This window comes from Hemiscyllium ocellatum, chromosome 22 (assembly GCF_020745735.1).
Source record: "Hemiscyllium ocellatum isolate sHemOce1 chromosome 22, sHemOce1.pat.X.cur, whole genome shotgun sequence".
In the NCBI taxonomy this organism is placed as follows: Eukaryota; Metazoa; Chordata; class Chondrichthyes; order Orectolobiformes; family Hemiscylliidae; genus Hemiscyllium; species Hemiscyllium ocellatum.
This window is the reverse complement of record NC_083422.1, coordinates 21,237,784-21,260,284: the sequence shown is the minus strand read 5'-3', so window position 1 is coordinate 21,260,284 and position 22,501 is coordinate 21,237,784. Positions and strand designations below refer to the sequence as shown.

At 41.2% G+C, this 22,501-nt stretch overlaps 1 protein-coding gene across 1 annotated transcript in view; it reads right to left on the bottom strand.

The window, feature by feature from the left end:
• Positions 1–6,940: 6,940 nt before the first annotated feature.
• dntt (deoxynucleotidyltransferase, terminal) overlaps positions 6,941–22,501 on the bottom strand; it is a 268,384-nt gene continuing 252,823 nt past the window's right edge. The window contains exon 11 of the mRNA XM_060842390.1: positions 6,941–7,027. Within this exon, the coding sequence (XP_060698373.1) occupies positions 6,941–7,027 (87 nt within the window). The remainder of the gene's footprint in view (positions 7,028–22,501) is intronic.

The window sequence follows — 22,501 nt, the reverse complement described above, 5'->3', positions numbered from 1 at the left end:
ATGCTGGTGGATAGCACAATTTAGCACAGGAATCCTTCAACAAATATTAGACCATGACCTAGTATATGCAAGAGGCCTAATTTTTTTGTCACGTGATTTATAAGTGGGCACGGCATGTTCAGTAGTAAACTGAAAGTTGATGCTGATTAAATATAGGCCATCCCACTGTAAAACTGATGACAGGACAAAATTGTTTTTCACGAGAAACAAGTGTGTTAGATAACAGTTTCTGCACCTTCCATAGTACAGAAGTTGTATGAGGAAACCTACAGACTCTTAACCCTACCATATGTCATTCATTTTCCCCATGTGTCTGTTTTCATTAATGCCACTTCACATTTAGCATTTTCAACTAATTATAGACTGAACAAAATGCTGCTGTTTATTGGATAACAATTGCTGAATGGATAACCCAGTTGCTGTGTTTTGCGACTGCAAATGGAACTAATTCACAGATGGTGAATTTTAATTTCTAGGTAGAATTTGGTATTTGGTTACATCTGAGCAGTTTACCTGCAAATGACAATACAAAGAACAAAAAATGAAGAACAAAACAACAAAGAATAAAGAACAGCGCAGCACAGGAGCAGATCCTTTGGCACACCAATGTCTTTCCAAACTAAAAACCTTTTGCCTCTACACAATCCAAATCGCTCTATTCCCTGCCTATTCATCTAACTGTCAAAACACCTCTTAAATATAGCTAATATATCCATCTTCTGGAAGCACATTCTAGATATTTACCACTCTGTGTAAAAACTTGCCTCTCACAACTCATTTAAACTTACCCCTTTTAACTCAAACTAATGTTCCCTAGCAATTGATATTTCTACACTGGGAAAAAGACTCTGACTATCCATTCTATTTGTGCCTCTTAATGTTGTAACTTATCAGGTTGCCCCTCATCCTTTGACATTCAAGTGAAAACAAACCAAGTTTGTCCAATCTCTCCTCATGGCTAACATCTTCCAAAACAGGCAACATCCTGGTGAACCATTTCTGTACCCTCTCCAAAGCCTCCACATCCTTCTGTAGTGTGGTGACCAGAACTATACACAATATTCCAAATATGGCCTAATCCAAAGTTCTATACAGCTGCTTCATGACTTACCAATTTTTATACTCTATGACTGATGAAGGCAAGCATGCTATATATTTTCTTAACGACCTTATCCACTCATGTTGCTACTTTCAGGGAACTGTGGACCTGTGCCCCTTGACCCCTGTGTAGTTTGATGTTACTAAGAGTTCTGGTATTTATTGTATACTTTCAAAATGCATCAACTCGCATTTGTCCAGATTAAACTCCACCTTTCATTTCTCTGTTGAAGTCTCCAGTTCATCTACATTCTGCTGCATCCTTTGATAATATTCCTCACTATCCACAGGTCTCCCAACCTATATGACATCTGAAAACTTACTAACCAGGCCACTTGTATTCTTCCCCAAATCATTTTTATATATATTACAAACAACAATGGATCAAAGCACTGTTCCCTGCAGAACATCACTGCTCAGATCTCCAGTCTGAAAAATACTCTTCAACCTTTACTCTCTGTCTTCTATAACTATACCATTTCTATGTCTATTCGACTAATTTATTGTGGATCACATGACTTTACCTTTTGTATCAGTCTGCCATGAGGGACCTTGTCAAAGGTCTTGCTGAAATCCATATTGACAACATTTACCTCCGTGCACTCATCAATCTGCCTTGTCACTTCCTCAAAAAACTCAATCAAGTTTGTGACACACAATTTCCTCTGCACAAAGCCACGCTGTCTATTGCTAATAAGTTTGTAATTTTCCAATCACGAGTAAATCCTGTCCTTAAGAATCTTCTCCAATAATTTCCCTACCATCAACATAAGGCTCACCAGCCTGTAATTTCCTAGATTATCCCTGTTGCCCTTCGTAAACAAAGGAACAACATTGGCTATTCTCCCATTCTCTCGGACCTCTCTTGCAACTAAAGAGGATACAAAGATTTCATACAAGGCCTCAACAATTTCTTCACCTGCCTCCCTCAGCATTCCAGGATAGATCCCATGAAGTCTGGGGATTTGTCTACCTTAAAGCTTTTTAAAACATATATTGCTTCCTTGTTTTTTAGACTGGCATTTTCCAGAATATCAACATACCCCTCTTGAGATTCATCACCCACCATGACTTCCTCCTTTGTGTAGAACGTTGCAAAGTATTCTTTAAGGACCTCACCCACTTCTTCCAGCTCCACACACAAATTCCCTCCTTTGCCCCTGAGTGGACCCACCCTTTCCCTAGCTACTGTCTTGCTATTTACATAGGTTTAAACCATGTTGGAATTTTCCTTAATCTTGTTTGCCAAAGACATTTCATGGCCCCTTTTAGCCCCCATAACTAATTGTTTGAGTTATTACATGTTTCTTTGTATTCTTTGAGGGCTCTGTCTGTCTTCAGTTTCCTAAACCTTACTTATGCCTCCTTTTTCTTTTTGACTAAGCACTCAATATCCCTTTTGGGTTCCCGAACAATGCCATCCTTATCCTTAATTTTTGCAGGAGTACGTTGGTCCTAATCTCTAATCAACTGGCATTTAAAAGATTCCCACAATCTAGATGTGGATTTACCCTCAAACAGTCACCCCCTGTCTACATTCCCCAGTTCCTGCCTATGAAGGTAGTTAGCCATCCCCCAGCTGATTCTTTCACCAAAAGATTACTCTTAACCTTATCCGTAAGTAATTTAAAATTTACAGAATTATGATCATTGTTTCCAAAATGGTCCCCCACTGAAACTTTGAAAACTTGGCCAGGCTCATTCTCCAATACTAGGTCCAATGTGGTCCATTCCCTAGTTGGATTATTTGTATATTGTTTCAAAAAACCGTCTTGGACACACCGAAAAAATTCTCGCTCATCCAAGTCCCTGGCATCAAACATGGACCAACATGAGGGAAGTTAAATCACCCACGAAAACAACCCTCTTGTTTTCATATTTTTCAGTAATCTGTCCACATATCTGTTGTTCTATTACCCGCTAGCTATTGGGAGGCCTGTAGTACAGTCCCATCAAAGTGATGCACCCTTCCTATTCCTGAACTCTACCCATATGACCTCACTGGATAAGCCCTCCATGTGGCTGTGATATTTTCTCTCATCAGAAAAGCAACTCACACAACTCTGTTATATCCCTCTCTATCATGCCTGAAACATCTTTAGACTAGTTGCAATCCGTTTGTCAGTTAAGTCTCTGTAATAGCTACATCATAGTTATATGGTAATGTGTTGTAAAACCCTATTATTAATTCAATCTATATTGTGAAGGATTTTTATTAAATGTAAATCAATTGAACGCTGTAGAAGATCATTGAAAGTCCACATGATAACATAGAAAAAACTGAAACAGTTTCTTTGGGCTCAATCTTACATAGATTGGCAGAGTATTATTTTCATGAAGAGTTTTACTCTGTGAGGTCTAATTTGTTTCCTCATCCCACACTTGTCCATTAATGACCTACCCCAGTGCTATAGCACTCCTCTTGTTCAATGCTACCTGGATTCTACCAATCATTGTAATCAGAAGAACTCACCACTGTTGGGATGTGCACCCAAGCAAGTTCTACCAGTCCAGAGTTGCACTCTGACCTCAAATCTAGCAGAGAGGGGATGCTGGCATCCCCTTTCCATGGGGGAATTTGGAGGCCCTGTTGGATGGGACAGTGCAGAGTAAGAATGTCCTCTTCCTCCAGGACTGACAATAGACACAAGAATCTATCAGGCAGAAGTAGGTACTGCAACACCACTCTGATCTTGACAAGAATCTGCTGTCCAGTTCAAGATAGCCACCTGGATTAGTGCGGTCTCAGCTGTGTGGAGCAACAATATCAGGGTCGGAAGAAGGTCAATTACCTCCTCTGCTCTACAAGGGGTAGTGCCACCATCTTCTCCCTGCTACCTCATATTCACTCTATCTCTGCTACTGCACCCACTACCCAATAAGCCTCACGCTCTGCCACTTTCCCTAACTGAGTGCAACACATTCCCTCAATCATTCTCATCCAGTCAGCCATCTCTATACCATTAACTCTGCATAGTTACCACATCTTCTACTCACTCATCAGGACACCTCCCTAATTCTCCCCCACCTGCACCAGCACTAACAGCTCGAAAAAGCTGGGTCACCCTCTTATAGCTCACTCAATCCACTCCTTTCTCTCATTGCAGTAGAAAACAACTTAATGGAGGATAGAATGAGCCATGATGGGTGGTGTGCTGCCCAACAAAGCACTGCACCCGAAATTTGGAGTGGCTTCTGATTGCCCCAAGGGGAACCAAAGTGTGCCCAATTACCTGCCCTTGACTTACTTCCTGAGTGAAGGGGTTTCCTTTGATCTAATGGAGCACTATTCCTGTCTGACTTTGAGACATGGTCATTTGGTAGATCCCCAACCAGTGTTTCAGCTGCTGGTACATGGTGCAGCTGTGCAATGGTGACATACAGTAGGAAATCCACCCCATTGTCTGTTTACTGCAGACACCCATGACATGCTGCCTGTCCTTGAGTCAGCACCGAAAGGCAACTCATGGCAAGGTAAGGCAGGGCAGGGCAGAGCTGCAATAGGCACAAGGTGAGGGAATGCTACGAGATTCTGCAACAAAGTTAGGGTAAGCAACCCTGAGGTGCAACCTGATCCAATCCATGATCTGGTTGCCTGTCCAAGCATAGCGCACATGCAGCAACCTTCCAATGAAAGGGGCTAGTATGCTTCAAAGTGCAGCAGTGAAGGGTAGAACCATACTGTAAAGGATCAGAGATGGGTCATGAGGGTGCAGACAGGCTGGATGTCTTAGCTGTGGACATGGGTGTATGCAGCACTGTCCATGGAGTGTGCCCTGAGATGTTGGTGCTGGCTGTCCAATATTCGATTAGATTTCCTATAGTATGGAAACAGGCGGCACGGTGGCAGAGTGGTTAGCACTGCTGCCTCACAGCGCCAGGGACCTGGGTTCAATTCTCGCCTCAGGCGACTGACTGTGTGGAGTTTGCAGGTTCTCCCCGTGTCTGCGTGGGTTTCCTCCGGGTGCTCCGGTTTCCTCCCACAGTCCAAAGATGTACGGGTCAGATGAATTGGCCATGCTAAATTGCCCGTAGTGTTAGGTAAGGGGTATATGTAGGGGTATGGGTAGGTTGCGCTTCGGTGGGTCGGTGTGGACTTGTTGGGCCGAAGGGCCTGTTTCCACACTGTAAGTAATCTAATCTAAGGCCATTTGGCCCAACAAGTGCACACTGACCCTCCGAAGATTTACTCATCCAGAACCATTTTTCTCAGACTAATGCACCTTACACTATGGGCAATTTAGCATGGCCAATCCACCTGACCTGCACATCTTTGGATTGTGGGAGGAAATCGGAGGCACCCGGAGGAAACCCATGCATACACAGTGGAAGAAGCAGTGTGTTGGAGTCAACAAAATACCTGCTCTGACTTTCATGCTGGGAATCTATCTGGCATGTGGTAGAATCACAGAATTCCTACATTGCAGTAAGAGGCCATTTGGTCCATCAAGTCTGCACTGGCCCTCTAAAGAGCATCCCAACCCACTCCACCTCAGTAACCTCATATTTCCCATGGCTAATCCAGTTAACTTGCACATTCCTGGACACTATGGGCAATTTAGCATGGACAATCAACCTAACCTGCACAGCTTTGGACTGTGGAAGGAAACTGGAGCATCCGATGGAAACCCACGCAGACACTGAAAGAACGTGCAAACACCACACAGACAGTCAACAGAGATAGAATGGGAACCTGCATATTAATGGGTGAGAATTAGTGATAATCCACCTTAATAGGCACCTCTCCACTCCCTTCTGAGAATCTTATTGCAACGCTCAGAATGCTGTTAGAAAGTGGAACTTGTTGACCACCCCCCTCTCCCCCCCACCCCACCCCACCATGGGAATGGCCTTGCTGGACTTCTTGTGAAATTCTTCTAAATTTCACCAATATCATTCAGGACCTTTTAAGATTCCGTGCTTTGTGTCAGTCTTATAGCTTTTCCACCAAAATTCATACTTTTTCAACTATTTGAAAGTTATACATTTAGATTGTTGTTTCAGTTAGAGTTTTAGTATTTGAGCAGAAATCCAATGTATCTGTCTAGTGCTGACTTAATTTCCAAACGTTGTGGCCACATATTCAAAAATAATAGTGCTTTTAAACTGTAAATTTTGTCCTACATCATTTCTTTCATAAAATACTGTACCATAATACTGAGGTTTAAAACAAATTCAAAGACAAACATATGGAACATTCGTAATAGATCTGTGGTCACCTATAAAAGTGCACTTTGTGTAAATTCCATCACATTTACAATATTTGGCATATAACAGAGAAAAATAAACATATTGGACTTTAGACACCGATTTCAGGAGAACTGGTTATAATGGGAGACAACAACAAATTATTATTAAAATGTAATTTGAGACTTCCAAAAGGACATGTGGAACCTGCTCCCCCAAAAGACTATGAAAATTGGGTTAACTGAAATCTTCAAGTCTGAGATCAATAGCTTATTATTTAGCAAGCATAAGAAGGAAAATGAATCACAGATGGATAAATCTTACAGTGATCAGTCATGTTCCGAATGAATGATAGAATAAGGTGGAGGCATTAATTGATTAATACCTGTTCATATATTCCAAAGTCTTAATCAGTTTCACAGTACAACATTGAAGAACTAAGTAAATCCCTTTCCCAAAATAGTTCCATTTACAGTTTATGTAATGTAATTTTACTACTCGTGGAAATCTGTATAATACTTGCCAATCTCAGTGAAGAAAACTTACATTGCAATTCTATGTAAGTGTGCTTTTAAAATAAAAGTAAAATTTTACATGAACACTTCCTTTTCCTCTGCCAAAACATATAATGAAGATACAATTTATATTTGGAAGCTTATGCATTTCTTTCCCATGGCTCAATGTATTCCAAGTCCAGGTGAGCAAAGATTTCTTCTTCTGTCTTAGCATTCAGAAATATATTCTGTAAAAGAGAAAAGAATAATTTAATTGATAGATAATCAAATGATATGCAGCATGCTGGATCATCTATCAAATAATACTCTTCTAAATAAAGGTTATGGTGAAATATGCTTAATTTCTATGACGAATATAGACTTGCGAAGAATGTGCCTGTTAATTCATGATATAATAATGCTTGTTTTCTGTTTAATGTTAGCTATAAGATAAAGGAATAATTGTGTTGTTTTACCAGAAATCCCCATGTGACTGGACTCGGTAGATAGATTAGAGGGCATCTTCCAGCAGCAGGAAAACATAAATCCTGCAAAGCAGCCCAACATATACCTATTGGGGTGGGAAGATTAAACACTTGGTAGTTTCATGTTACAATACTGAATACATTCAATGCTATAGCCTCCATGGCTATCTAAGGAAGAGAACTTTGGAGCAGCATTCTGTAAGCTGTGTGGCCTCTATGAGGGTCTGTGGGCTGTCATGTCAATGCCACTCCCAGCATAGGTTTCAGGTTTCAGATTTTGCTGCTGTGCATGGGCCTCAGATGTCTGTGCAGAGGAAAATGTAGGAAGAGGGAATGTTATTCGATAGACTAATGATCCTAATAGAAAAATTCTCCTCACCTGAACAAAATACCCTTTTTTAAAACTCCATGTCACCTACTTCTACATACTCCCAGCATCCACCCTGTCAAATCCCCTCAGGATCTGATATAAAATTCCTGCAGGGCAGAAAGAGACCATCCGGCCCATCGAGTCTGTACCAACCATCCAAAGAGCATCCCACTCACACCCAGGTCCCAACACTATCCCCATAACCCAGCAATTCCTAGGGCTGATCCAACTAGCCTGCACATCCCTGGACATTATGAGCAATTTAGCATGACTAAGCCACCTAACCAGTACATCTTTGGACCGTGGGAGGAAATTGGTGTATTCAGAGGAAACCCGCGCAGATGCATGGAGAATGTGGCTGGATTCGCACCTGGGTTCCTGGTGCTGTGAGGCAGCAGTGCTAACTGTTGGGTCACTGTGCCACGTTCTATATTTCAATAAGATCAACTGTTGCTCTTTTAAACTCCAGCTAGTATGTCCCAAGCTGGTCAACCTTTCTTGTAAGACAATTCCTTTATCTCACAAATCAGCCTAGAGAACTTCTTTGGAACCACTTGCAATGAAAGAAAGACTCTCCTTAAGAAAGGCGACCAAAATCATATGCAATATTCTTAGTGTGGTCTCACAAATGCTCTCTACAGTTTCTGCAATCCTTCCCTATTTCTACAATCCACTGCCTCTTGCATGACGACCAACATGACATTTACCTATTATTTGCTGCACTATGTGCTTGCTTTTTTTTCATTCATTTCAAGGATACCAAAATTCTTCTGTATCACTGATTTCTGCAGTCCTTCCATGTTTAAATATTATCCTGCTTTTGTACTTTTCCTTATATAGTGACCAACTTTCATTTTCCCACATTGCCAATTCTCTCCTTCATGTTTGACCAATTGAACTTCCAGAGGAAGTGGAGGGTGCAGGTCGAGTTACATTGTTTAAAAGTTCATGAATAAGAAATGTTTGGAGGGATATGGGCCAAGCTCAGGCAGGTGGGACTAGTCTCTTTTGGATTATGGTCAGCATGGACTGGTTGGACCAGTCTGTTTCCATGTTGTATGACTCTATGACAATGACTAGAGTTAAGGATGACACATTCTTTAAGACAGGAGATTTGTTCTTCAGTAATGAATTTGCAAAACCAGTACTATCAACAGATTCTGTGGTTTGCAATAACAGGATACACATTGTGGTCTTTAAAATTGAATTTGTTACCTTTATAGTAAAATCACTCATCTATAATTATAGTCTTTGGAGGTTGTATTGGTGTGCTAACAGTTATCAGGCCTTTGCAGTACATTTCAGCTAACTAAATGACAAATGACCAAAACTCCAGGATTGGCAGCACTACACTAGTAACTGTAAAGATCACAACAAAATCCTTTTCTGAATCTTAGATTGGTACCTGGACATTACATCATCTCCAGCCATGTTGCGACTTCCTTGTTGAGCAAGTATTGAGCACCAGATAGAGTTAGCTGTACCATTTCAGAACTATCTCTAGCCTTCTAGCTGGCTTTCTACATTCTACTCTCTTTCTAGTCACCTTCCCACCTTAACCATGGCAGGAAACAGTTGTATCTTCCACTGAGCTCATTATTAAAGGTTAGCAATTAGTATCATGATTTGCATTTTTTAAATTAATCCTTTAATAAGGGGAGAGAGAAAACTGAAAGTAGTGTAGATAAGAAAAGGTTTATATATTAATTTAGTTCCCAGTTTCTGTTGGCTTTAATGCCCATCTCTGCTTTTCCAGCTATAAAATAAAAATCAACGGCACGGTGGCACAGTGGTTAGCACTGCTGCCTCACAGCGCCAGAGACCTGGGTTCAATTCCTGACTCAGGCGACTGACTGTGTGGAGTTTGCACATTCTCCCCGTGTCTGCGTGGGTTTCCTCCCACAGTCCAAAGCTGTGCGGGTCAGGTGAATTGGCCATGCTAAATTGCCCGTAGCGTTAGGTAAGGGGTATATGTAGGGGTATGGGTGGGTTGCGCTTCGGCGGGTCGGTGTGGACTTGTTGGGCCGTAGGGCCTGTTTCCACACTGTAAGTAATCTAATCTAAACAGACATCCTTGGTTCTGAACATAGGTAAGAGAAATCCTTCATTATCTGTTGACTCTCATATATCGCATCAGCTTCAGTGTCCATGTACTTATTGTAAACACATTTTAAAATTTAAACATTCATATATATTTTGAAAATGATTTTTCCACACTTTTGCTTTTCATGCAGTATACACTGCTCTGTGGCCAATGATAGATGGGCAGCTTGCCAGGCCTTTACTAATTAAAGAGGTGCAAGGCAATTCACCTTCTAATTTTTCTCTATTCCTAGTGGTGGACTTTTGCCTTGACTTGACATATCCCAGATGGCACTGTTAACATTCAGAATTTACCTTCTGATGAATTGCAGAACAAAATTGCTTTTCAGAATTATGTGGCACAGCATACTAATAAGCTAATGAACTTTGCAACCTCTTCCCAAAATGGTTAGCACTTCGATGGAAAACTACAAGGTAAATGGAGAACATAAACTTTATTCCAAAAGTCAACAGAATCTAAATGACTCATACAATTGATGTGGTCCTGTTTATCATAAAATAGTTTTTCCATCACTTCCAATTAGCCTTCTAATTTGTGAAAATGTTAAACCCCAGAATTCATTGTACTAATAGAAATACCAAAAACACCATATTCAGTAAATTATCAAGATGCAAAGGATGCTTTGAAAGCTTGTTTGTATCTCGAGTTCAGTTTACTGTGTAATATTTTATTCTCTAGACTGACGTAACTCAAAATTCATTAAGATGCCACTTTGTCAGAGTATACTAATGGGATGATACAGATTTAATGATGGCAGTCTGCAAGAATTTTTATTTCATGCTTAATGGAGGAGTCGATAATGAACAACCTGCCTCCTTTCTCACCTTGATAGTCTATTTATTCTAAGCTGGAACAAAAAGGATAGAAACACATTATCTGTCAATCAATTTTAACAAGTACAGATTGGTCTTGCTTCTTGTCATTGCAATCCTGCAGTTATGTCACACCCCAGCTCAAAATCATAATCTTTTCTTGTTTTTTTAGAGCTCAGAATAATTACATTTATGGCTTGTAACATTATCATTATCTTTGCTTAGCTAAAAAGCAGCTGCAAAATATGATCCATGGCTTTTTGTGTGCCTCCTATTTGTCAAATTGCCATTCATCATCAATAACTATAATAAGAGTAAAAAGTGCTAGTTGATGTTTTGCCAGTAAACGCATTAGCATTTTTTCTACCCTTTGCATTGTGGTAAATGAATCCTTTATCAATGTCACTAATCTGCTATATTGTAACCTTGCATGTGCTGCATTCCCTAAGAAACAGCACTTTCATCTCACATTTTATTGTCAACTTGCTGTAATGAGTTCCAAATAGTAAACTTTGTGCAAAACAATCTGCATATCACAAGGCTTTTCTAAAAAGCGTAATGTCAATCACCTACAATTCCTGATTAAATATACTGTAATTTCCTTCCTTAATCTAAACCCAAAGTGTGATTCGGTTTCAGTTGCTTAATTCTTGCACAGGGAAACATTTTGAATATTTAGACTGCAAGTTCACTTTCATTATTTGGTACAGCAAGGGAAAACTACAGAAAATTCGTACAAACATACGGACATGAAATGACTAGAGTTCAATGAAGACTTCAAATAAGAGAAAAAAGCAAACTTCAAGCAGAGTTTCAAGACTGTTTGGACCCCCTGCCATCAGGAGACTTCTATGATTTAATAACAAAAAATGTCAGCGAATGAATTAGTCCTATACTGCCGTCTTGTAATATCCCTAAGGAGAAATTGACGTTAAAATGAAATAATGGTTGAAAGTGTTGGCCTGAAATTCTGAGGGTGCATCTTTTAAACATTAGAATTGAAATTCAAAGTCTGGGAACTGGAGTCAAAACACAGGTAAGGCGGTCTGAAGACTACAATGATTTCACATGCTCCCCCTGGACCAGCAGTAACTCAAATACATATCAGAATGGCTTGCTAGAGATTAGACAGTTAACAACTTCTGGGCTGTTGAGGAAAGGAAGTTATTTGACAAATACTTAGGAAATTACTGTGAAAATGATAACAAACCAATGTAAAAATTTCTAAATTAAAGTATGGGCGATAGTACACTGGGTACCTGTAATCTTTTGGTGTACTGACAGCCACCAGTGCATACTCAGTAAATTACTCCTTGGTTCAACATCTCAAAAATCACAATTGACTTACACCTTACATTAATTTTTCAGATTTAGTATAACCAGACAGAGATTCCTTGCCTCTCATTTTGTGAATTATTCTCTCAAACCCCTGCAGTTCCTCAACATATACATCATCAATAAATCATGAAAGAAGCACCTTTACATATCAATCAAGCTTGGGGAAATCGCTGAGTGCGACTTTAAGTATATTAACAACAACAAAGCAAAAGTTTAGTTGATATTTTTGACAGGGCCCAGAAAATCCTGGAAGCTGAACCAGATTCCTGGTCTTAAGGATAGGCAATGCTTTAACACAAAGGATTTTTTCAAAAAGTAAGTCAATCCATGAGTTATTTTTCTTTTATTCATTTGTGGGACTTGGGCATTGCTGGCTGACCAGCATTGACAGCCCATCCCTATTTGCCCTTGAGAAGGTGGTAGTGAGCTGCCTTCCACTAGCTGTGGGTTGACCCACAATGCCAGTCTCTGAGATTCTAAATGATATCCCAAAGTAAAAATGTACCTCTCTGTGTTCATACCTAAAGCTTTGAAACAAGCTTCAAAATCGGTCTTGCATTGAAAACAAAACCTCAAAGTTTTGGAAACCTCAAAGTAAAACAAAATCAGCAAGTCAGATCTGGCAAGCAAATTGGGGCTGCGGTCGAAAGGGTTTAGAAACTTGGGGTAGGAATAAATGAGGGGATACTATCTTGTGGAGAGGGGAGAGGAAGGGGTGTGGGGGTGCTGCTAAATCGGCACAGGGGATCCCATAAATGAGGTACACCCACCCATCAGTCCAAAAGCAGCCTATACTGCAAAAGTTGCCAGGCAACTTACCTTGCTGCCACCCACTCCCATTCCCTCAACTCCAATTAGTCCAGCCACAGCCACAAAAATTGCGTTGGAGATGGAATTAGGCTAGTGGATAGTGTTAATTAGCTGCATGACGGCTTCAATAGGCCTGAGGGTGGACTGGCTGCCTGGTTCCTTGCCTGTCCATTTTTATGTGGGAGACAGGTCAAGGATGGACAGGGAAGTAAGAGACACTGTCCGTTTAGTTTCACATACACCCCAACCTTCAATTATACTGGCAATCAGGTAAGGGGTCCAGAGGTAGGATCATACAATCCACCCTAAATCATACAATCCACCCTAATAACATTTACTGTGAAATGTGACAACGTATGCAAGTCATGCTCGTATTCCAGAACAAGCGCAACAATGCGATTTATGCTCCGGGTTTTACAACATTTCACAGTCTCTCTGTGTTCTCTCTCAGCTCATAGAACTGAATAAAGTGCTTTTGTATGATAAATATCTCCCAGGATGAAAACTTTTAAGTGTTTCGATATGGTTTACAAAACCCATGCCCCCAAAATCAATTTGGAACACCACACTAAATTTTAAAACCATGCCCACTTCTGTGTCTTTATCAGCCTCCAACATGTTAATTCTAACCCATGTACTGGATTCAATGATTCCCCACCAGACACTTGTTTAGACAGCAGAAGAAATCTACTTTTCTATTCAGAGAATGTAACCCTCAGTCCCTGGCAACCCATATTTCTTTTAAATTTCTTAATATTTTAAGAGTTTATGGGCATGTTTTCATTTCTTAGTGCTGAGGCACATTGAGGTTTTGGCCTCAATTGTTTTTGACACTGAGCGTGTTCAATGAGCTGTAGACAGTTCAGCGCACCATCAACTCTTCAAGAACTGCAAATTGGATTTAAAGCAATTGAACCATTTAAAAGTGGCCACACACGGGAGTTAAAACACATTCCCTGCATTTCTGAGAACCTCATATCAGAAAAAAAGCTGTTCAATCCCAATGGATGGCAAAACAGATGTAGGAATGGAGCATATGGACCACTGATTGCAGTGAGGGGGGATTGCTTCTAACTCACATGTTTAATTCGAGAAAAGCAGAGATTCTATAAAACATGAAGTAGAGAGGAAGGTTGCTCTGTTTGATACATCAATGTATTCTACCTCAACAACAGCACTGCAGCACTGTTTGTTAACATTCACAACTTTCGCTGACTGGGCCAACGTTTATTGCCTCTCCCTAATTGTCTTTGAACTGAATGGTTTGCTGGGCAACCCCAGAGGACAGTTAAGAGTTAACCACATACGTTGTGCATCTGAAGTCTCACGTGGGGTGACCAAGTAACAGGTGATGATGGTAGATTTGCTGTTCTATGGAACATAGAACATAGATAGAACAATACAGCACAGAACAGGCCCTTCGGCCCACGATGTTGTGCCGAACATCTATCCTAGATTAAGCACCCATCCATGTACCTATCCAATTGCCGCTTAAAGGTCGCCAATGATTCTGACTCTACCACTCCCACGGGCAGCGCATTCCATGCCCCCACCACTCTCTGGGTAAAGAACCCACCCCTGACATCTCCCCTATACCTTCCACCCTTCACCTTAAATTTATGTCCCCTTGTAATACTCTGTTGTACCCGGGGAAAAAGTTTCTGACTGTCTACTCTATCTATTCCTCTGATCATCTTATAAACCTCTATCAAGTCACCCCTCATCCTTTGCCGTTCCAATGAGAAAAGGCCAAGAACTCTCAACCTATCCTCGTATGACCTACTCTCCATTCCAGGCAACATCCTGGTAAATCTTCTCTGCACCCTCTCCAAAGCTTCCACATCTTTCCTAAAGTGAGGCGACCAGAACTGCACACAGTACTCCAAATGTGGCCTAACCAAAGTCCTGTACAGGGTTCTATAGGGCATTAGTCAACCAAATGGTCTTTTGCAACAACCAACAATGGTTAAATGATCGCAGTAGACTAATTTTGTTTTTTTAAGCATCAGCTTTTTGTTTAATTGACTCAAACTTCACCATCTGTCATGATCTGAGCCCACGTCCCAGAATGTTAATCTGGATTTCTAGATTGCTGGTCCAGTGGCATTGCCACTATACTCACACCACCTTCCTTAGGCAGGAGATGGCAGGTAGACTCAATTGTTAGTGTAATGCTTCAAAATATTAGGAGTACAGATCAGCCATAATCATATTAAATGGTGGAACAAGCTTGAGTGGTTGAATTGGCCACTCCTGCTCCTAGTTATTCTTATGTTCTTACCATTTTCCTTCTTGGGCATGAATGCCTCGCCTGTTAGTCTGCTGATCTATGTGTACACTCATGTAAAAGTTGTGTTTGAGCGATCAAATTTTTAGCCAAAATGTTGTGGGTGAAATCTATGTGTTGCCATTGTCTCAGTAGCTAACTTCTTACGGCAGTACTGAAGCTAGTTGCAGAGTTGCCAAGTTGGAGACTGTTCCTACCATATTTGAACCCCATCAAAACAAAAACAGCAAAATGGAACCTGAAAGTATCTTTATTGTTCTCTGCAGACATGAGAAGCTGAACAGCCACCTTTTGCACCAGATTTTTGACCATATGTCGGGGGCTGATCGAGACATGAGCTACCTGAAAATTTAAGAAACTTTTGGCAAAAAATTGGGTTGAATTATACATGAGATTGACTATTACATGAGCACACCTGGTACATTAATGTTCCATATCTGAATTAGGAGCAAAAGTAGACCATGTGGACCTGTCATTCAATAAGATCATGCTTGATCTGTTTGTGTTTGGAATTCCACATTCCTAACAATTCACAATAATCTTTGATCCACTACCTAACAAAAACAAAAGTCTACCTACCTGTACCTTAAAATGTCCAATTACTTTCCTTCCATTTGTGTTGTCTACTGCAAGTTAACAAACATCATCAGCAGCACACACTCACACCACTAGCTATAGAGTCAGCTGCAACCGCAGGAAATGTAAAACCTGCGCCCACACCTCCTCCCTCACTTCCCTCCAAGGCCCCAAGGGATCCTTCCATATCCGCCACAAGTTCACCTGTACCTCCACACACATCATCTATTGCATCCGCTGCACCCGATGTGGCCTCCTCTACATTGGGGAGACGGGCCGCTTACTTGCGGAACGCTTCAGAGAACACCTCAGGGAAGCCGGACCAACCAACCCAACCACCCCGTGGCTCAACACTTTAACTCTCCCTCCAACTCCACCAAGGACATGCAGGTCCTTGGACTCCTCCACCGGCAAAACATAACAACACGACGGTTGGAGAAAGAGCGCCTCATCTTCCGCCTGGGAACCCTCCAACCACTAAGGATGAACTCAGATTTCTCCAGTTTCCTCATTTCCCCTCCCCCCACCTTGTCTCAGTCGGTTCCCTCAACTCAGCACCGCCTTCCTAACCTGCAATCTTCTTCCTAACCTCTCCGCCCCCACCCCACTCCGGCCTATCACCCTCACCTTGACCTCCTTCCACCTATCACATCTCCATCGCCCCTCCCCCAAGTCCCTCCTCCCTACCTTTTATCTTAGCCTGCCTGGCACCCTGTCCTCATTCCTCATGAAGGGCTCTGGCCCGAAACATCAAATTTCCTGTTCCTTGGATGCTGCCTGACCTGCTGTGCTTTAACCAGCAACACATTTTCAACTGCTAAGGAGCAGAAGCTTGAGGAAGAGCAGAAAGAGACAACCTCAACAGTCTCTTTTAGGATGGGCAGTCCATGAAGAACTGCTCTGGTGGAATGCAAGGGATGGGAGGATGAATGACTTCTTCTTGAGAGAGGACACTAGAGAAGCCATAGTCTACTTCCACTTGCCCAGGAACCACCTCAGTAATGTCAATTATTCATTGGAGGACAGGATGTTGTGATACCCTGCAGATCTTCTACACAAGCAATCAACAGAAACACTGCTAGCAGTGCAGATTATTATCACAACCAGTGAACTTTGCATGGCTTCAGTCTGAGCTAGCACCTGCAGATATTGTGTGGCCACTAATTTTGCTGCAAATGAAGCATGATTGGGATCATGGTTAGGTAACCAGTATTGCTGTGAAGAATGGGCTTTAAGCCCTGTGCAAAGCCCTTTGCCCAATTAGCACTGCAAGTATCCATACTTCTCACACTGACCACAGGCTTGCTGATAGATTTCTGAAATCATTGAGATGTGCGTTACAATCATTAGTAAATTGTAGGCTGCCCCAAAGTCCTTAGCTAAATCCTTTGTAGGGAATTCATATGGATTTTGCACCCTCCAGTAAATTGCCTCTCTTGTCATTCATGCAAATTGTACTTCAAACCTATCCTCATTATCTGAGCAGGTAGCTGCCATGAAGAAGAGCTGGCAGTGTATGCAAACTGGTAGCAGTGAGGGAAGCATTTGAACATTTAGTATGAGTCCTGCTTGGTAGAAATTGTTGGTAGTTGATAGATAGTGATATGATGATCCAAACAGTCTCTGGATCTAGATGCTCCATTGTTAGCTGTTGAAGATAGGCCATGAGTGTGCAGTCAGAGTGTCTTGCTGCACTGCAAACAGATTGTTGACCCTTTAGACACTGATGTCCACCTGGCCCAGGCTGCCTTCTGAGGATCGACCTGGAATGCCCCCAGCCCTCTGTTGGACAGAAGGCCTTTCTGATCTTTTCTACTCTGCTCTATCAAGGTCTCCAATGCAGCTTTCAGAAATAATTGCTTCAAAATGCACAAGAATAGGACTGCTTTCTAAGGCCAATATTTAATCATGTGCACAGTATGAATTCCTCCTCAGCCTATATCTTAGCTTCTCGACAAATCCTCCAGTTCTCATTTCTCATCCAGCAGATAACAATTTTACGGTTTTACACACACACACAAAAGTGTAATAATAGTGATTCAATGTTACAGAAATTTGACACTTTGGGAAACAGCAAATAGTTGAAAATGGTTTAACTGTTGCCTCATCTTGCTTTCGATTGCACCAGTTTTATTTTCTGTTCAACCTTTGTCGACTTAAAAGAAAAAATATCAATAGAACTATAAAAATCAAAAATTGGTACTTCGTAGCTAATTAATCCAAAGAATACAATCATGCAAATGGAGAAGACATTAAATTATGCTAATCAGCCTGCATTTGTCTTTTTTCTTCTCTCTTCCTTGCCCATTTTACAGAATTTGAAACCTTCCCCTGAGTGGGGGGAGATGCAGTGAATAGGAACCCTGTGGTCTTCCTGACCTTATCCTAAATAAATCTGGGCAAAGGACTCATTTATGGTAATTAATGCTCATTTAAGGGCCACATCAGCTACCACTGGTGCTCCTCCAGGAGTGAATAAGAGACTCACCATGCCAGACGCCTGGAAAGCAAATCCTTTCAAGATTTAACATGTGCTTTTCAGAGATGGTGGAGGGTGTCTCTCCATCAGAGGCCCTCAAGTGTGTGTTTGAGGGATTCGCCATAGGAAACAGAGTCTGTTGAAGGTTACTCCTCCTTAGCTCTTAAGCCTACTTCCACCTCTCCCACATCTGTGACTCCTTCCCTGCCTTACCTCCTGGCCTCCATCACTCATCTGTAGCCAGGGTTCCTCAACTACCCTGGGTCTTGAGTGAGTTTATTACCAATAGCAGCCACTGCTCTCCCTGTGATGCTGTTGACCATTGCAGAGCTTCCAACTCTCTTGGCTGGCAGCTCTCAGAAGGCAAGATTTCCTGATTGGTGTCCCTTCCCCAAATGCAAGTGATGGAGTATACTCTAAACTGGCAGGCAAGAACTCTCTCACCGCCATTAAATACTGCTCTCCAATACTCCTTAGCATAACAAGCAGATAGTCCAATGTTTAATCCTAGCCAGATAGTCCTAAATGATACTTCAGAAAGTGAGGATGGCAGAAATTTTTAAGGCAAGAATATGCTGAGAGTTAAATTCCATAAAAGTGTCTCTACGTTGGAATACAACACTATCTCCTATTCTTCTAGTTTTTTGTGGGTATAAGTGAGTTGGGAACCCCATGTCAGCTAACCAAAGGGGAGACAATGACCTAGTGGTATTATTGCTGCACTGTTAATCTAGGTTTCCACGTAATATTCTGGGGACTCAGGTTTAAATCCTGCCATGGCAGATGGTGGAATTTGAAGTCAATAAAAATCTGGAATTAAGAATCAAATGATGACCATGAATCATTGTCAATTGCCAGGAAAACACACTTGGTTCACTAATGTTTTTTAGAGAAGGAAACTGCCATCCTTACCTGGTCTGGCCTACATGTGACTCCAGACCCACAGCAATAAGGTTGACTCTTAACTGCTCTTAGGGATGGGCAATAAATACAGGCCTAACCAGCAATGCCCTCATGCTGTGAATGAATAATTTTGTTTTAAATTAGTAGGGCCTGTCATGGGGTCTGTTTTACAATGGCTCTTCAATTCAGCCATGATCCCACTTCCAGGTTTCCTGAGCAAAAAGAGAGGGTGGACACATGAAGGATTTCAAGTTAAAGGAATCACTGATACAATTACAAAAGCTCACCAACCACAGGAAAGGAGGTGAGAGGAAAGGTTACTTGCTGGGCCTTTGACTTGAATGTCATTTGAAGGGCTGCAGTGTTTTGACAATATCAACCAGTGTGGAGACTGTGCACTGAGAGGATTATTGATCTCAGGAGGGCCAGGAAGGTATGTTACACATCACATTCTGGTGCCAATCCCATGTTCTTCACTATGGCATTCCTCAGAACAGCATGTGTTCTAACAACATGCATCCTCCTCTCTGTCGGCATATCCTCATCTCCCCTACTGAGCAGACAGCTTTCACACCCCTCCTGCTGTCCTTCCCTGCTCTCCGCACAATCATTTTCTAACTTTCAGTAATCTCTGTTTATTGTCCTTACGGGAGAAAGTGCAGAACCTTGAGGGAGAGTCAATGAGCTGGAGCCAGGCTGGGCTGGTGTGGGGTGGGTGACCGTCCACTAATGGGAACCTTGACAGACATCACCTATATGTACCCTCCAATACCTGTTGTCCCAAGTGTCAGCAACAACATGCTGTGACCACCTGAGCTTCCTGACCCACCGCAGCTCAGAAGTGACAGGATAGCTTAATCTCTGGTAGTGTGTTGGGGCCTTGCCTCCCTCTAGGCTGGAATCCTGTGTTAATGCCTTGTGCCCCTAGGAAGAGTAAGTAATGAAGGAGAAAACACCAGGTGCTGTCACTGTGGGCTGTTGTTCCCCATCACAGAAACAGAGTACAGGTTGTTCAGCCATAACACGTGCTTCGTTAATGGGAATTCATTATAATATGATTGATGATTTGGGGACACTGTTTCCAAAGTGCGAACTTTTAAAGCTTGATAACTTTGGTTATAATGTGACTCCAGCCTCATTAGTTTAAACAATGCTGCTATTACATGATTTTCTTATAACACGGGATTGCACGAGAATGGAACTACCGCTTTATAGCAGAAGCGACAGCGCAGTGGCAACTGCTGCAGTAAAGGCTGATCGCAGGGAGCTGAAGCTGAAGATGTGTGAAGTGTAATACAATGAACTGTCTTCCACGTTAAGCAGGAAATGCCCAGACTTGTAAAAGTGCTGGGAGCTGCACCCTCTCATCTGGGCAGCAATGCAGCTCCTCAGTTTCTTGGTTCAAAAGAGACCCAGCTTATCAGTGCCCCTGATGAAGGACACAGCACATTTCATCTGGCCAATGTTGGTGAGGTCTCAAAGCTCAGGATGTAGGTGAGCTAACTGTCAAGGTCAGAATGTTGGTTCAATTAGTAGTTAATGATACACCTGAAAATGTTAAATTATTAATTAACAGCTCCCCACTTACTTGTAAATGTATCCAGATTGAAACTAGACGGGGGTGGGATGGTGTCACATTCCAATTTAGAGACTCTTTTAAGTAATTTAACCTCAATGTATATTTCTCTTTCCCTTTAAAAATTTCTGCAGTTCTGACTTTCCACAGTATTGCACATACAGGTTCTGAGCAGCTGTCATTCATTCGCATTTTATCAGTCTGTGAATCTCATTCGCATGTCTGTCACACACAAACACACATACACACACACACACACACACAGACACAGATACACACACACACCGCCCAAATTAATGTATACACTGGAGAGATAATAAATGCTTTGAAGCAATATACAAGCAATATTTAAAACACACCAAAGACACTTTCTATTTTTAATTTGTCATTAGCTTCGAATTTTTTAAGACCTGTTTTGGTAAAAATCATGGTTATCAGTTTTTCAGTTATATTACGAGACAAATCAGATCCCAGAATGAAACTGGATAAATCCGGTATTTTCTGGGAGCAAATTAGTGCACCTGCTGGAATCTGAACTGAAAACAAAAAATGCTGGAGATCACAATGGGCCGGGCAGTATCTGTGGAGAGAGAATAAGCTACTGTTTTGAGTCCGGATGACTCGTCATTGGAGCTTTGTATCTTCTGGTGTTAATGAAGTGGCCTTTCACAGAAACATGAATGTGCAATGCTGCAGATTTGGAATCAACAAATTAAGTATAAGTTTATTATTCAATAGAAATGAAGATAAAATAGAATAAACCAACCTATTTACATTTAATACAAATAACTATTTTCAAATACATGGTAGATTACAATTCCATCAATCTACATAGTATTCCTTTATTCCTCTGTTCAAACAGCAGAGTAGAGACAGAATTTCCACCTCCATCACACTTAGGGATCGACTTAGCAGCAGCTTCTATTGCCCAGTCTTAAAAATCTGATCGCATTTTCCTTCAGCTTTCGTATAAGTAAGCCTACACTTTCTCTCGATGAAAATCTACTTCTGAACAGTTCTAAGCTATGCCCTTAACTCCAGAGGAACTGTTTTACATATTCAGCTTTAGCAAAGGCTTCTGCACACCTGCCAAACCAGAAACCGTAACTGCAACTTTGCTGAGCAATGGGCGTTTCTCTTTATCCGAAACCAAAAACTCTGACCTTTAAAATTGAAAGCCTCGTGCATAACTACTTACTTTGTTTGGTTGTAAAACTCCAATATAAGCAAACTTCCATTAGCCTCCAAGAACTGCCTACAAGTCAATAATTAAGCTTCTTCAAACACAGAGACCAAAACCCACATGTCACTAGCCTCAAGTTCAAATACTAAAATAAGTTGTATTAAAATATAAATGAACTACACTTTTCAACGAAGAAGAATTAAAATGTATCTTTGAGAAGAATTTTCATTATTCATCAAAAGTTAACTTAACACCTTACTATGTCACAATAACAGTGCATACATGTTGACATTAAATATACAATGAATTACAAAGCAATAATATTTTATACAAGTCAATGGTACCGCTGCATATATGCTCTCTATACTTTTTTCAGGCACACGAATAATTGTCAAGTTATTTTGTTGGAGAATTTAACATCATTGAAATAACCGTAAGCTGTTGTCTGAAATCTTTCCAAGACAATTAAAGCTTTGAGATCCACACCAAGAATTTTCCATCCTAACGCTGATAAAAATCTCAAAATGATGGAGAACTATCGCAAGACTCAATACCTTCATTTCCACTGTGGAATATTTTAGTTGACATCTGGTCAGTTTCTCTGAAATATAATTGACAGGCCTTTCAATCCATATCATGGTAGCTTGCAGTAAGATTGCAGGCATCAACAGTCAATGTGAATGTGTTTGCATAATTAGGTGCAGCTAAAATCGGTGTGGTTGTCAACACAGCTTTCAAATTTTCAAAAGCACCCAGACATTAGTGCTTCCATTCAAATTTTGTACCTTTCTTCAACACA